The sequence below is a fragment of the Eulemur rufifrons genome, chromosome 7 (genome assembly GCF_041146395.1).
Source record: "Eulemur rufifrons isolate Redbay chromosome 7, OSU_ERuf_1, whole genome shotgun sequence".
Taxonomy (NCBI): domain Eukaryota; kingdom Metazoa; phylum Chordata; class Mammalia; order Primates; family Lemuridae; genus Eulemur; species Eulemur rufifrons.
The window spans coordinates 245,996,909-246,014,129 of NC_090989.1; the positions used below are offsets into that span (position 1 = coordinate 245,996,909).

The window sequence follows — 17,221 nt, forward strand, 5'->3', positions numbered from 1 at the left end:
ATATTATACTGTAGCTCTGGTTGCTTTTACTATTAAACAACTTAAATGATAATAGAAGCAAACATTTCTTGAATTTATAAGTTCCTTTGAGGACACAGGAATGAAAGAAATGTGGTTTGATGCCTTAAGACCACTTTCTTCTGATCTGTGTCAAGCTTACATGGCACTACCAGCCACCATAGTTGCTATTATAATAAAGTGAAGTGGCCACCACAAAATATTTTTCTCCATATTGATATCCAGTTTGCAACATCATTTATTAAATACCATTCTCTTCTCCATTGTTGGTTACTACAGACTTGTCATATAGATTTACTTGATCTCTTTCAGTTTCTTCACCTGTACAGTACCTACTTCATAGAGACAATGACAAATTATGCATATACAACTAGCATAAGGTAATTATGCATGCTATCTAGTTTACCTAAATTTAAGCCTGTTCTTTGCATTGTTACTTAACTGGATTGATTTAAATCAAGTTGCAAACCATTGTAGTAAACACTGCCATTTGAATATTTATTTTTCTGATTTATTACAATGTGTTCAGGAATCACAAAATCAAGTTTTCAGCCTCAGCACCTCATTCTAGGCCTAGGACTAATATCAGGCTATCTACTTCACGGAAGGCCTGAGTCAGCTTTCTCCTCTTTACAGCTTCCATTACCCACCTTATTACTCCCTAGGAAGCTCAGATATAATGCCATCAAATCAAAATAACAAATATACCTCATCTCTAAAGTATTCTTGCCAAGATAGTTTAATCTCAATCTAACCAAGCCTCTGGACCTAGTTTTCAGTTTACAGGAAATAGGTGTCACAGGCAGACTCTAAGGTGGCCCCCAATGATCCCTACCCCTGGTATTCACAGCCTTGTGTAATCCACTCCCCTTGAGTAACTCGCTTCAAACCAATAGAATACCTTGATATTGAGATGTCACTTCTATGATTATATTATAAAGATGCCAACTTTGGTCCTTCTAACAGACTCTCTCCCTTGCTGGCTTTGATGAAGCAAGTTGCAATGCTAGGAAGGCTCATATGGTAAAAAACTGAGGGCAGTCTCTGGCCAATAGCTAGTTAGGAACTGAGATCCTCAGTCCAACAACCTTAAAAGAACTGAACACCAACTATGTGAGCTTGAACATGGATCCTTCCCCAGTCAAGCCTTTAGATGAGACACCAGCCTTGGCTGATACTTTGATTGCAGCCTCATGGGAAATAAAGAAGTAGAGGATCCAGCTAAGCTATGCCAAGATTCCCAAAGCACAGAAAATTTGAGATAATAAACGTGTTGTTTTAAGTCCCTAAAGTTTTGGGGTAATTTATTAAGTAGTAATAGATAACTACACAGAAGCGTTATAGGAATATGTTTTACAAATACAAAGAAATTCCAGGTGCTTTACATTTGGGAGTAGCCTAGACACTTCAAAAAGTCAATGCTATTTTAAAAAGATGGACTATTCTAGATTGACAGCAAAAACACATATAACCGAAATACTAAATACTAATACATAAAACTTTATTATATTAGATTAGGTCCTTTGAAAACAAAAGTTATAAAACGCATTCTCAGGGGAACAAGAAAATCTGAAATATGAACTAGATATTAGATATTAAGAAGTTACTAATTTTCTTAAGTGTCATAATGATATTGTAGTTAAAAAGAATATTCTTTAAAATGCCCTTGTTCTTAGAAGATAAATATTGAAGTATCTAGTTGATAAATGTGGTATCTGCAATTTATTTTTAAGTAACTCCAGACAGGGCACAGTGGCTCATGCCTGTAATCCCAGCAGTTTGGGAGGCCAAGTTGGGAAGATCACTTGAGGCCAGGAGTTCAAGACCAGCCTGGGCAACATAGTAAGACTCCATCTCTAAAAAATAAATAAATAAAAATTAGCCAGGCATGGTGGCCCTTGCCTGTAGTCCTAGTTACCCGGGAAGCTGGAATATGAGGATCACTTGAGCCCAGGAGTTCGAAGCTGAAGTGAGCTGTAATTGTGCCACGCATTCTGGTCTGGGCAACAGAGCAAGAACCTATCTCTGGAAAAAAACAGAACAAAAAACAAAATGGTACTTAAAAAAATAATTTCAAAGAGAAGTATAAACTATGTATAGAGATAAAGCAGATATGGCAAAAATGTTAACAATTATAGAATCTAGTTGGCAACTTCACAAATGTTCACTGTACTTCTCTTTTAACTTTATGTATGAACATTTTCATTAAAAAGTTGAAGGGAAACTCAAGGGAAAGAAATGTTAAATGAAGTCTTCAAAATCATATTTATAATCACAAATACATTGCACATAATTTTTTACAGAAAAACACATTAGAAATTAGAGTAATTAGAAATTTTTCTTAAAAGACTGAATAACATTTTCTAATCTCAAGTCCAAAATTCTCTCTCAAGACCTCTAGGAAGGGCCAGGCATGGTGGCTCACACCTGTAATCCTACCATTCTGGGAGGCGAAAGTAGGAGGATCGCTTGAGGTTAGGAGTTTGAGACCAGTCTGAGTAAGAGCGAGACCCTGTCTCTATAAAAATAGAAAAAATTAGCCAGGCAACTAAAAATAGAAACAAAAAAAAATGAGCCAGGCACGGTGGCAAATGCCTGTAGTCCCAGCTACTTGGGAGGCTGAAGCAGGAGGATTACTTGAGTCCAGGAGTTTGAGGTTACTGTGAGCTAGGCTAACGCCACAGCACTCTAGTCGGGACAGGAGTGAGACCCTGTCTCAATCAATCAATAAAAAATAAAGACCTCTAGGAAGGATGATACATCACAAATGGTCCCCTACACATTTTATCATTTCCTCACAAAATAAGCATGATACGCACAGTGATAAATGCTAAGGAACCTACCTTTATTTTCTTATCCCCAAAATTATCTTTGGAAAGAACTTATTTTTAGCCATGCTTCTTCCATACTTAAGATTATGAGGTACATAATAAATAAATTTCATTGCAATGCTATTTAGTTATAAACTCAGCTAGTCACACACAAAAAAACCCCACAATAGTAACATGCCCATCTAACAAATGTAATGCCAGAGGGAAGATAATAGTTATGAAATGCAGACAATAATAACTTAGCTCTTTTGCAGGCAGTGCGGTTTCAAACGCAGTATGAAGTACATTAATTCTAAGAGTTGTATCACTGGAGGTGATTTGACAGTGTGATAGTCTAAAAACTGTGTATTAACTTGACCTACCAATTTCTCATGTAAAGAATCCTCCTAGGGAACTAGTAAGACTCTTGTGAGATTTGTAACAGCACTGCTTGATAGCCAAAAATTGGGAACAGTGTCAGATGATAGGAAATGGGTATATCTATATGAAGGAATAATATTTATTAAGGTAGATATTTATTAAACTGTTAAGTTTAAGAATCAGGTTATCAAAGAATGTGTATGATACAATCCTTTTTTTAAAAAATGAAATACATTTACATACATATCGATATGCCACAAAATGTTAATGGTTCTCTCTAGACGGTGGCATTACAGGCAATTTTTATTCATGGGGGTGCATGTGTGTTTTACTCAACTAATGTTTATTACTTTTATATTCATGAAAAACATATTAAGAGAATCATAGAAAAATTTAACTTTAAAAAAAAATCTTTAAAATATCATTAAACCACTAGTAACAAATCCTTCAAGTGAGTTTTTTTCCCTTTTGCTAACCTATATTTTATAATTTTCTTCAATAAACATTAAAGAGTATAAGTTGTTATAAAAAGACTTGTACAGTAGTAGGAAGCAAACAGTGTTCACAATTTGCTACCCTTACATTTTGAAGAGGGAACTGATATCCTTAACCAAGATTCTATGTCCTATGATTAATCAAAGGTACCTAGTTTCTCAAAATATTGCAGATAAATTGTTTGTACTTACAGCTGCATGCTAGACTGGACATACTAACAAGAAAGTAGTGTTATGATGGAACCAAGATGACCTGGTTAAACTCAACATTGCCATTTAATTTTGACATAACCACTAAATCCCAATTCAACAAAAGAGTAAAGCACAGATACCTAACTGAACCAGCAACAATATTCAAAGTCTAGGTACACACCAAGAAGTTGCAATATAATACTTATCAAAGTACGTATCTCCTATATTTACATTTTACTCATTCCCTTTTGATATTCCAAGTTACTCCATGGATTAATCCAGACGAACCTTTCCTAGCCCTATTGGGGAAAATTGTTCTTAGACTGCAATTTGGCATTAAGCCAGGAAAGTCATGGTTTTTTATGCCATAAATATTGAGAACGTTACTATCGTAGGCAAAGTACTCATGGTAAAAAGATCTCTCCCACTTTTAAAAATAGGAATAGTTACAATTCTCTTAAGAAATTGGGTTATCTTAGACACAATAAATTGTGTATGGAATGGTTCCCTCTTTGTGTTAGTTGGTAGGATGTTCAAAGACAAACCTGTGACTTCCTCTCCAGAAAATATAGCATGGCATGTACTTTGGGTAGTTAACTCACTCTTGGCTTCACTTTTGTTTTTTCTCCTATGATTCATCCTATTATCTTTACTTCTGAAAACAGACATAATATTGCCACTCATTTAACAAAGTTTTGAGGATCAAATATCAAAGTGTCTACTACACTTCCTGGATCATGCTGGGGGCTCAAAAATACTGATTTCACATGATAGGCTCAAGTCTAGACTTTCAAATAATACAGTTTGATGAGTACTTGCCTGTATAATCACCCCATAAAATTGAATATGTTCCAAATTCCCTTCAAAATAATGGAAATAACCAAATATGAAATATTGAAGCTGTGATGAAAAATTAAGTTACCTCAAATAGTGAAGGGCAAAATAAACTGGATCTAAGCCTGGAGTCAATGTGCGATCTTGTCTGTCTGAACTGATAAATGCTTAATATAGAGTACCAATTTGCTTTTTCTTCATCTAAAAATGAATCACCAAACAAATATACTTTTGATTTACAAATGACAAATCAAGAAATTATTTTATATCTTTTCAACACATAATTTGTAACAAACTAAATTCTTAAAATTTTAAAGTAGTTATCTTAAAACAAGACCTTGAAATGTTATCAGTACTGTTGAAAGAATCCAGCAATGTAAGTAAGTGGAGAAGTTAAATAAAAGGTTACCACCCAACAATCAAGTGTAGTTTATATAAGCAATAAAAACAGGTTATATAAGTAAAAGCCCTTGTCTTTTCCTTAGTGGCTAAGGTAAGGTAGAAATGCCACTATTGTCACGTTGTTGTTGATTATAGGTCTTTTTAAATTTGCTTCTGTACTCTTGAAAGCTAACCACATTACACAGGAAAATCTCACAGTTCATCAGTGCAAAAATTTTATTTGTTTCCCTTCCCACCAATTTACAAGATCTGAAATTTTACTTAATCCACAGTATTCTTTTTTGTTTTATCATCTGTTATCAGTCATGTAAAATGTGAGAAAAAAAACAAGGATCAATCTAAAATCTCAGTCCCCCCCATCCCCATTGCTACAGCAAATTTAGGATAAGTCTACAGCATTCACTTACTTTAGCTGGTTCTGATACTGAAGCATACTTTTTTATTTGAGCATCAACACCTAAAGACTTGGCTAATTGTACAGCATTTGAGTCATCACTGATAAGTGTCCCAAGAGCCACAAGAAGTCTAAAAGTGGCTTCTAGGTCTTGTACAACTTCCAAGATTGTGCTAATTACTGACAAACATTGAGCTTTCCCTTCAATGTTACGGTCTTTATGAAAACAAACAGAATAGTTGAGGGTCAGTGTAGCCAGAGCAATGTGAATGTTCTTATTGCTCCCTGATTTCAGTTCTATTGCATGGGACATCAGTGATTCCCTCTGGGACATCATGAGCTTTTGTCCTGCCTGGCCAACGAAACAATTGCAAAAAGTCCTGAGAGCAAGCAGCTGGTTTGCTGGCTTTCCTTTAGGGTTCAGAAGATCGATAAGATGACTGCTGAGCTGAGCCCCTTCCTTTTCATTGCAGAAGTTCTCATTCACACTGGGGTGTTTAATTGACAACCGAAGAATGTCAAGTGCAGGAAAGACAATATCTATTAAAAAGAAAAATTCATTAATGCTTATGAAAATCCAGAAAATGCCTTTTGACTGGTACTCAATTTTTAAGAATTTAATTTTCCCACTACAAAATTAACACAAGTCCATTTTAGACAATGTGAAAAATCATGTGCCTGCTTTACAAAATGAATATATTTTTGAAATTTGTGTTAATTAATCCTTCAATATTTATATAGACTAGATTTCTTGCTGTAAGATCATATATGCTTTAAAAATAAGCTAACTCTCTCGGGTAATCAAACAGCCTGACACACAGTGAGTATTCAATACTTAAGTGAATGAATGGGGTGGGGACCTTGCTATTAAATATTAAAAATCTTGTAATAAGACCAAAGAGTTGAATGGGGAAAGTTCTTTAGAGAAGAATTCTGGTTAACAAATGCTGATACAATGCTAATAGGTTGTTGAGAGCTTTATAATCAAGAGTCAGGGAAGACACCATCAGAATGAATGCACTATACAATCTTAGCATCACTAACAGTGAGGAAATCTGAAATTATGTGCTCCATAATATAAAGATAGTACGCAGCACCATTTATAAAGTATCTTCACCTAAAAATAATTATTGAACCAGAATCTAATTATGCCACTAGCAAGAAATATAGACATTTCTTAAGTGATAAGCCAAATCCACAATACAGAAAATATTTATAGAAAAAAATCATGTTTTCTTCAATAAATCAATGGCATGAAAAAATAATGAAGGAGAGGACATTTTAAGAATTTAAAAAGACTTAACTGACATAACTAGAAAAAAATATGCATAGCAAGTGTTTGTAGCCTAGGGTTAACAGGTCACAAAGTTTCTTAGAAGACTTGTAGGGGATCCACAAATGCTCTGAAACAGTATACAAACTGGTACAAGTACAAGGATAATCATATTACCTTCAGATTCTCACATAAGGCATATGACCAAAACAAGACTATGAATTACGGTGGCATAGTGAATGTGAAGTTTTTCACAATGAATTAGAACTACTCATGTTAAGTTTTGTTTAATTTAGAAAAACCAGTAATACTGAGAGAAACGAAGATACACTTCCTGCTTTCTAGCAATATTTTGAACAGTGTTTATTTACCTTCAGGCCAGTTAATAGCTTTCCACAAAATCTGAAGTTGCTGGGCTGTGGGTTTTTCTGAGGAACTATTACATATTAGAGAGAGTATCTTTTCAAGAAGTATCAAGTCATCTTCAGTTAACTTCTTCTCTTCAGGTGCAGTTCCATTAAGTTCCTTCAGTTTACCTAGAACCCAACACCAAACCTTCAAAATTCCCTAACTGTAATTAGCCAGATAATTCATAAATACCAAATTTTTCAATAAGAATATTCTACTGTTTGCCATGGGAAGTTCAGAGTTTTCTCAGCAATTGTCAAAAACCATAAAATAAGGATAAGGATTGTGAGTATTTTTAAGCTGAGCACAATGTAAAAGAAAGGTCACTGTGATCATTTTTATTTTACCTATTATTTTCTAAGACCTTCTGAAACTTTCTGCTTTGAATACAATTTTAATGCATATCATATTTATAACCATTTTGAATAGTTTTCAAAGTACTATCATATGTTATATATACCAAGTATAAGTCAGTCTTCTATTTCGAAATGAGAAAATTTATAACCACTCTTTAGCCAACTTATATAAACTTCTACTGCTGTCAATGAAATAGAGTTAAATGCCTGTTGATAATTTCTGTATCTTCAATATCAGTGTACTTGTCATCACTAATATATTTTGAATCACAGTTGCTTCAAAAAATTGTACCTCAAGAAAAAAAACCCAAATTCCCATCACAAAGATTTAAGAAGATAAGTTGTACGAATTTGTAATTTTTTATCAATCATGAACGTAAAACTTGGACCTATTTCACTATTCTTAGGCATTAAAATTTTTAACACTAAAAAAACTATTAAAAACAAAGTTTATTAATGAATGCAAAAATCAAGAAACGTCTTAGATTTATACAAGAGTTTAAGAATGTCTAAAAGTATATATAAACTTTATTGTTCTAAATAAAGCAATTAAGAAATGAGTGATTTCTATGAAAGTAAAATAAAGGATAATACTGACCAAAAACACTTTACCTTATATTAAGGTATATATTTTATATTATCTCAATTAATTCTCACCATAATCTTTGTGGCAAACAGAGCTATAAGTTCTTCTCTTAGTCCAAAAAACCCTGTCATTTTTTTTTTTTTTTGAGAAACACAAATTAATGGAAAAAGCAATCAAAGTCAATAGAGTGGTTTCATTTTTTTTTTTATCTTTTTTTGTCTATTTTGCCTCAGTTAGGGTAATGGTGGTAAGAGTCTCATCATGAGCAGTTTCATTTTTAATGGGCAATTTAAAACAGCCCTTTATTATTTCTAAGGGCTACTAATTTTTTTTAAAATAAGATTTTTATTTTTAAAATGCTTTACTCATTCATTTTCATTAATTTGTTTTTCTAAAAACATTCAGAGCTTAGGGAGGTGGAACTTACATTTTCCTCTTTTAATTTTCTTCTTATTAAAGTCATCATAAAGCATTTACCTTATATTTGTATAAGGCTTCTTACGAAGTAGTAAGGCTCCATTACCAGATTGTATATTTGTAGTTGACAGAGGTGTTTAATACCACAATAGAAATCTCTATTCATATTAAGTACCCACTTCCTGACACGTTGGGAAGATAAAGCCTTGGGAACATCTCAGTCTGTGGGTATATGAGAAAATTAATTAAACAGACTTACCTAAAATTTGTGTAGGATTTGCTTGGTCAAAAGTGACAGCCTCTTTTTTAGGGAAATAAATATTCACTGTTTTAGATGCAGCTGAACGGTAGGCACTATTCCCTATTTACAGATTAGAAGATGATGAAAATCATAAGAATGATCAAAATGAGATTTTTTAACTGTATGACTTTGTTTTCACAATTATTGATATGTAACTACTCAGTGCGTGCAATAAAATAACAAGCAAACTCAAGCGGGGAAAAACAGAAATCACTCAAAAGATTTTGTATAGTTTCTTTTTTAAATTGTTGTTTTTGTAGGGACAGGGTCTCACTATGTCGCCCAGGCTGATGTTGAACTCCTAGCCTCAAGCAAATCCTCCCAACTCAGCCTCCAAAGAATACTGGGATCACAGACATGAGCCATTGTACCCACTTTATATTCATAGATAAAATAATTTTTGGTTGTGAGAACAGAAGCTCAAATATAGAACAAGGCCTTTCCATCTCACATTTTCTATTATACTGTTCTGTGTTTAAGATTGAATCTAAATTATAAATTTTTATGAAGATTGAAGAATACAATTATGAAACTTCCCCTTCCCATCTCCTCTCAGGCTCTCCCTTCTCATATCTTTTATTGCTTATTCCAAATGATGTGAGAGGCTTTGTTATTTTCACTAATCATTTTCTACGTCATCTTTATAAATCCTCCCAAGTAAATTCCTGAAGGGCAAGGGACCTATTCTTTTATACTTTTTTACATCTTAGGTGTTAACATAACTGAAACTCAATATATGATGATGAACAAAAAACTGGCACAAGATGACAATTCAGCAATTCCTCTTCAACTAAAGTATAATTTAAACCTAATTCATATCTTACTTACATTTGAAAACTTAATTTTAACTCCATTTTTATTCTAATATAAAATTAAGGTATTTTGCAAAAATATTAATAAAAAATTTACTTTAATATTCTGAGTATATTAGAGAGAAAAGGCAAAGGACATATGTGAGCTTTTAGAAAAGGTTCATTTAATAAATACTATGCTACAAAATTAAATTAAAAAGGAGGGAAAACAACCAATAATTTGTGGTCTAAATAACAAAGGGCATAAGTATTCCAAAAAAGAACAGTGAATTCAAAGCTCCTGAGGTAGAAAAATAGCATGGCATACTCAAGAAACCGACACAGACCAGTATGGCTGGACAGATGAAAAGCAGAGAAAAGTGTGAAGCAAGGCAAGAGAAAATATTCTGTGGAAAGCCATAGAAGGGTTTTTTAATCAAGGGAGGTTCATAAACAGAATAAACTGTAGAAAGATCGTTTTCATATGTTATATTATTATTAAATATGTTATACTTAATACTATCAACTAATGTTACTTTTTCAATTAAAAATGGTTTATAAAATCACATGTCAAGTTAGTTCTTAAGTAGAGTGGTGGTAGGCTGGGCACAGTTGTTCACACCTATAATCCTGGCATTTTAGGAAGCCAAGGCAGGAGGATCACATGAGGCCAGGAGTTAGAGACCACCCTAAGCAATATAGTGAGACTCCATCTCTACAAAAAATACAAAAATTAGCCAGGTGTAGTGGCACGTACCTATAGTCCCAGCTACTTGGGAGGCTTGGGCAGTAGGATTGCTTTAGCCTGGGAGTTTGAGGTTGCAGTGAGGTATGATGATGCCACTACACTCTAGCCTGGGCAAGAGAGTGATACCCTGTCTCAAAGAAAGTAGAGTGGTGAGTTTATGGAAGTTTATTTTATGATGCTGAATAACACATTACTCAAATTCTCTTGTATATATCACAGAAAACATAAAGTAATTAAGTAGAGAAAAATGTATGTCAAGAGATCTGTCAAACTTGAAAGAGATGTACCATAAATTCAGCTCTACATTTTACTGGCAGCCAATACAGAGGAAAACAAGCCTGCATATAGTCAATGAACAAGTAAGATACGTCAAACTATAGAGTAGATACTAAGGAAAACAAAAAAATTAGTTACTTAGGAGAAGGCCAACTATTCCAGGCCTAAGTCATAAAAGCAAAATCTTTTCTGATTCTTTTTTTTTTTTTTTTTTAAGAGATGGAGTCTTGCTTTTTGCCCAGGCTGAAATGCAGTGGCTTTTCACAGGTGTGTTCACTACAGGCACACACTACCATGCACCAAGTCTTCTTAAAGAGAACAATGTATAATATGAATAACATTCTCAACACGTTAAGTAAGAATGAAGGAGGAATGAACAGAGATTTTATAAGGGTAGTGAGGAAATCAGCCTTACTATTAATATATTAAAACAGTAGTTTTCAATCCTGGGTGCACATTAGAATCATGCTGGAAAATTACAAAACTACCCTTGTCAAGACCCCAACCCAGAGCAGTATTAGATCAAGTAAGCGTCTCTGGGGATGAGGCTGAAGTACTTTTTTAAAGCTCCCCAAATGATTCTAATGTGCAGTAATAAGACAATTCTGAGAAAACTCTAAAAGCCAGCCAAGAATTTGGTCTTGATTTACTATATAAAAAATTCTCAAGCAAGAAAATGACAAAAATTTTCTTTCTCTTTTCATTAGATAAAAGTTTCAATGCATTTTAAAAATCTAAACAAAAGAAAAGGAAATGAAAAGTATGTACCTGTAAATGGATCAACTCCAGCCATGGTAGTTCCCAAACTTGAAGAACCTGGCACATAACGACCAGCACCTACAGTGCAACAATACTCTTAGTAAGCAAAGTTAACAGCCAATTACAAAGTTCAAACTATTCCTTCTTTACATAGAATAACTTATTTCCATTATTAGATATACTTCAAAATAGCATCTTATATACATAATAAATGTGCTGTAAATTTATTTATTTATTTATTTATTTATTTTGAGACAGAGTCTCACTCTGTTGCCCAGCCTAGAGTGCCGTGGTGTCAGCCTCGCTCACAGCAACCTCAAACTCCTGGGCTCAAGCGATCCTCCTGCCTCAGCCTCCCGAGTAGCTGGGACTACAGGCATGTACCATCATGCCCGGCTAATTTTTTCTGTATATATTTTTAGTTGTCCATATAATTTCTTTCTATTTTTAGTAGAGATGGGGTCTCGCTCTTGCTCAGGCTGGTCTCAAACTCCTAAACTCAAATGATCCACCCACCTTGGCCGACCAGAGTGCTAGCATTACAGGCGTGAGCCACCGCGCCCGGCCTGTAAATTTAATATAGAAAAATATTTACAACAGTGACTGGGTATGTAGTAAGTGCCCAATAAATGTTACCTAAAAAAGGAATTCTCAAACTACAAAGTAAACTTTAGATGCCTTATACATTATAATTACAGAAGTTCAATAAATTACAAAAACATAGTGCATTGGAGAGAAAGGTTTCCAGAATAAAATGTGAACACTATTCTACTGAAGGAAAGGGACAAAACTAGCTAAGCACATCAGACAGTCAGAAAAGACTTAGGTTAAGAGTTAGAGATGCTATGACAACAGCCCAGTCATATCTGAGATAATACTTGTGGCTATCTTATTGAAAATGCAAAGAAGGAAACATGAAAAATAAGTGTACAGAGAATCAGCAGGATTTAGAGATGTTCAAAGCCCTGGATCAGCCTTTATGGGAAGAAGAAAGATGAGCTATTGTTCCAGCCTCTCTGAGTTTGTAATCTAGGAATTGATATAACCAGTGCAATACATACAGAAAAGGCAAACAAAACTAAAAGCAAAACAAAAAATAAAAAAATAAAAAGTAAATAAGACCAAATAATGAAAAACACAGAATAAATGAAATTGTTGAGTTTTAACTATATACCAGGCTAAGTATCTCTCATGTATATACTCATTAAAGTCTTAAGTAGATACCACTGTAATTCACAATATTTTAGAAGAGAAACGTTGAATAACTTGCTCAAGACATTAAGCTATTAAGAAGCAAAGTATAGTCTTACAGTTTTCTAAATATGGTTTTCTGACCACCTGAATGAGAGTCACCTATTCAGTGTGCAAATTCCCAGTGTCCACCCATTAACCTAATGATACTCCAAACTAGCTCCACTTTAGAAACACACAGGGAACTTTTAAAAAATCTAAGAGCAAACCACAACCAAGGCCATTTAAGCAGAATCCTTAGTCGAAGAAGGATCAGGACATGAGTATTTTTAATCTCCTCACTAACCTCAGTGAATCAGAATCTCTGGAGGTAAGATGTTGGGATAAGTAATTTAAGCAAACTTCCCAAGACCATTCTAACAGACATAAGAAGTTTGAGAACTGCATAAATTTATAAGGAAAAGAAAAAGAATTAAGATTCACCTTAAGTTGTAGCCAGATGGGGAAATATTTTGGCCCTAATGCTATTGTTAAAGTTGGAGGAACAACATCAAGAACAATAACATATACTGATGGTTTAAATATATTCCAGGCATTTTGCTAAATACATGTATTATACCACTTAATTTTCATATCTCAATGATAGATGCTCTTATCTATTTTTTATAAAAGTATAGTTCAGTCATCCTAATAGCCTAATTATCTTCGACATTTAGTATGCCATCTTGCATATCTACATAATCACATCTTCTGAATTATTGACACTGTGCAACAGTAAGACATGCTCTAGTTATAACAGCCTTGGCAGTTTTCTTGATTTTGTTGTTATTGGTTGAAGCTAGGTATGTTCTTCCTGTTCCAGAAAAAAGCCACCAATGAGATTTGGGTTCTCTGTAGATGTAAGTTTCAGGGAGGGCATCACTGTTCCTAAACTGCTGATAAAAAGAAAGTCATCATCTTATCTACTCTTCAGATCCTTTCTACCACTTCCTTACCCACCACTGTACCACAGCATTTACCTTGAGAGTTGATTATTTTAGTAACTGGTTTTAACTGCACATAAAGTACAACAATTTGCAGCTGGGTCACCAGTTCATTCACAGGAAAAAGGAGGCTCACTGAGAGCAATTCATAACTTCATGGAATTGACCGAGGGTTGTGTGTTTGTACCATCTATGGCTGAGAGAGGACTGCAGGTTGTCATCTTTATAGCTCATAATACTACAGCTACAAGGCCAGTGAATCCCTAAAGGTTATGAATCTCTTCCCAAACTGGGTCTACTGTTGAGGAACTCTGGATGAAGATCCAACAACAGCATCATAAAAGATATCAAAAGCCACTCTGAAAATAGAGACTTCTTTAGGTTCATTAAAGTCGAACTCTGGAAATTTTTTTCCAGTAGTGTTGACACTGAGTCATGTATACCTTAGTAAATAAATTCACTTTGAAGAGCTTCACCAGCACTTCATGGGCTTCAAGAAGGCCATTAATAACTTAGATTAGGAAGACTAATCCTGGGGAGCTGGATGGAATGTCTCCCTCCATGCTAAGTCAAAATATGTCTGGGCAGACTTCTTGATTGCACTGCTCCATCCAATACCAGGGACTCACATGGCTCCTTCTCTGCTTGTGACTTGTAGCATCTCGCCAATGACAGCACTCATGCTGTGTCTTGGTTGGTGGGTTCCCCTATTATCTAATTTCATAGATTAAAAAAAAATACGCTCAGACAGGTTAAGTAACTTGTCATCATCTCACAGCAAGTAAGTGGTAGAGCCAGATTTTGAACCAAGGTTTGTCTTGACTCTAAAACATATATTCTTAACTACTCTGCTCTCTTGGAAAAAGAGTTCTAATAATATGCTATTTAAAAGTCATGAGGAAATCTACAAAACCACTCTGAGAAAAGGCAAAATTAGAAGTTAAAGAAAAGGAGACTGTGGGCTGGGCCGGGTGGCTTACGCATATTGCAATCCTAGCACTCTGGGAGGTCAAGGCAGGAGACTGCTTGAGGTCAGGAGTTCCAGACCAGCCTGAGAAAGAGTGAGACCCCATCTCTACTAAAAATAGAAAGAATTAGCCAGGTGTGGTGGCATGCACCTATAGTCCCAGCTACTTGGGAGACTACCTTGGGAGGCAGGAGGATCACTTGAGCCCAGGAGTTTGAGGTTGCTGTGAGCTACGCTAATGCCACAGCACTCTAGCCCGGGCAACAGAGCAGACTCTGTCTCTCAAAAAAAAAAAAGAGAGAAAAGGAGATCCATCAAAATTGGAAATATAGATAAGGGAATTATCAGTTACTGGATGACATCTCCAAAATGTAAATTTATGTAATGCAAAGTGCTATAGATTTAGTGAAGAAAGATAAATTAATTAAAACTGAATCCCACCTGTAAAAGGATCTGCTGTAGGCAGTGTGTTAGAAGATACTGAAGAACTGGGAACATACCGACCACCACCTGTGCATAGAAAACAAAAGCTGAAGCACATCAAAATTTTCAATTTTATAAACAGCACAATATTCACAATTAGAAGAACCTATGCTTGGAGAAAAACAGAAGTGCATAGCTGTCACATGATAGAATGACAAATTATAGTCAGAAGTCTTATAGCTAGGAAGAAGTTAAAATTTTAATGATTCTCCAATTTTGTTTTCTTAACTTCAATACTTAATTGTATCTTAGCCTCAGCCCTTAAATATTAAAATAACTGAATTCAAATATCAAAAAGAGAATTGCAAATGATCTCTGACCTAAATAATATACACATACAATCAATTCCTGTCCCTGTTCCTATATAAATTCACTAGAATTCCTGCTGTTGCTATCAAAAGCACAGGCATTAAATGTTAATGTTTTAGAGCTCTGGGTTCATTAATTCATGTGTCAAACAATGCACTCAGTGATGGAAATCCAGCAGGCAACAAAATTGCTTGTATCCAAACAAGCTTGCAATCTACTAGAGAAAAGAATTATAAAAGGGATGAGTACTACAAAGGAAAGAAATTTCCATTTACATGTTTACAAATGTGTGGTTTATGTGCATATGTTTTGTTACTACCTTTAGGGAAACAATCAGGTTGTCCACAAAAAGAAATGTATGGATGCTTATAAAGTGAGAGTCTTAGAAGAGCAAAACAAGCCAAGTAGTAGCTAGATTTCCAGATAAAGCCAGCTGCTTTAATTCCTGTTCTTCATCCCATAATATAGCTTGTACAGTACTGCAAAATGTGTTCACTCTTTTGCAATGTGGTCAGAAATAAACAGGTACTAAGGATGTAACTTTTTCCTTTTTTTGTTAAGTGGGTTACATTATCTATAATTCAGTAGTGACTTATACTTAAGTCAACATGTAGGTAAGATTAGCTTTATTGTTACATACAAATGGGCAATGGAGTTTTGAACTAGAAGGAGAGGAGATAATTTGGGAACATGGAGTATCTGGAGGGAAGAAAAGGCAGATCTACATAAGGATTTGAGAAAGGAGGAGTATATGGGGTTTTTGTAGAACAAAAGCACTAGTACATGAAAAATGGAAATCAGAAATGACAAAAAGAAAACATTAACAGTTAAGCACCTATTTCAAAATTTTATTTAGAGTTGGCCCATACCTAAGAAAAGAGGAGGTCCTGTACCTCAGTTCTCAGGATCCAGAACTCAGACTAATACTACCAGGATTATAATCTACTTCCTAAGAGCCTGAATTCAGATTAATACCACTAGAATCATAATTTACAGGCCAGTATGAGCACCTAACCCCATTTATACCATCGTAGATACTGGATACTATGTTACAAACTAACTTAAAATGAACATGTAGAATACAAATTACATACAAACTAAATCTACCACAGTTCAGTCCTAGATCTGATGCATGACTAATCAATTTGGCTTCATGATAAAAAGAATTTCTATTTACTAAATTTTACCAAAACATATATTTTTAAAAAGAAAAAAATACATAAAGGAACTTGCAAGTTTCTTTTTACTTCAAATGATTGAATTAAAGTTTCTTAACTTTATTTGGTTTGGCTGTATTTTTTAAAGAGGACAATTTTTAATTATTTCTATAAAATACAGAATTACTACATGACTTGAGGCTTAAAAATGTGAATTTTAAGTAAAAACCTGCCATAAATGTTGGTTTTTATTTAAACAGCTACCCATTATAGGGTATTTAAATATAAAAAAAAAAAAAAAAATCAAGCAACACTGATAGAAGTACTTAACACAAACCCTAACTTACCTGTAAAAGGATCTGAAAAACTGGTGTTCCCAAGTCCCAACATTTGACCTTTTGTGTTATCAATAATAAATTTTGCCACTTGATCCAGAAACATGGGATTCAAATCATTCTTCTGCAAGAAGTTGTATGCAGTTAACCAGGGATCATCACTGATATTATATGGCAATTTATATGATGGTCCACCTTCATTGACATCAATTGAGAAAACATAATCAAATTCCTACAATAGGAATATAAAAAGGAGATAAACAATTACTAATTTATCTGTTCATATATATTAATGATCCATATTATAACACAGATGTCGTGTACTTTATTTTAATAATTATAGTACTTGAACTTTC

The 17,221-nt window shown here is 34.2% G+C and overlaps 1 protein-coding gene across 2 annotated transcripts in view; it reads right to left on the reverse strand.

Moving 5' to 3' along the window:
- Positions 1-5,364: 5,364 nt before the first annotated feature.
- Positions 5,365-17,221, reverse strand: part of PLAA (phospholipase A2 activating protein) — a 33,387-nt gene continuing 21,530 nt past the window's right edge. Inside the window, exons 9-14 of one of the 2 annotated variants that reach the window (XM_069474314.1) lie at positions 16,878-17,097; positions 15,023-15,091; positions 11,450-11,518; positions 8,825-8,926; positions 7,170-7,334; positions 5,365-6,065 (exon numbers count right to left, since the gene is read on the reverse strand). In XM_069474314.1, coding sequence (XP_069330415.1) covers positions 5,500-6,065; positions 7,170-7,334; positions 8,825-8,926; positions 11,450-11,518; positions 15,023-15,091; positions 16,878-17,097 — 1,191 coding nt within the window. In that variant the 3' untranslated portion in view covers positions 5,365-5,499. The remainder of the gene's footprint in view (positions 6,066-7,169; positions 7,335-8,824; positions 8,927-11,449; positions 11,519-15,022; positions 15,092-16,877; positions 17,098-17,221) is intronic. The other variant, XM_069474315.1, reaches the window with a different exon arrangement.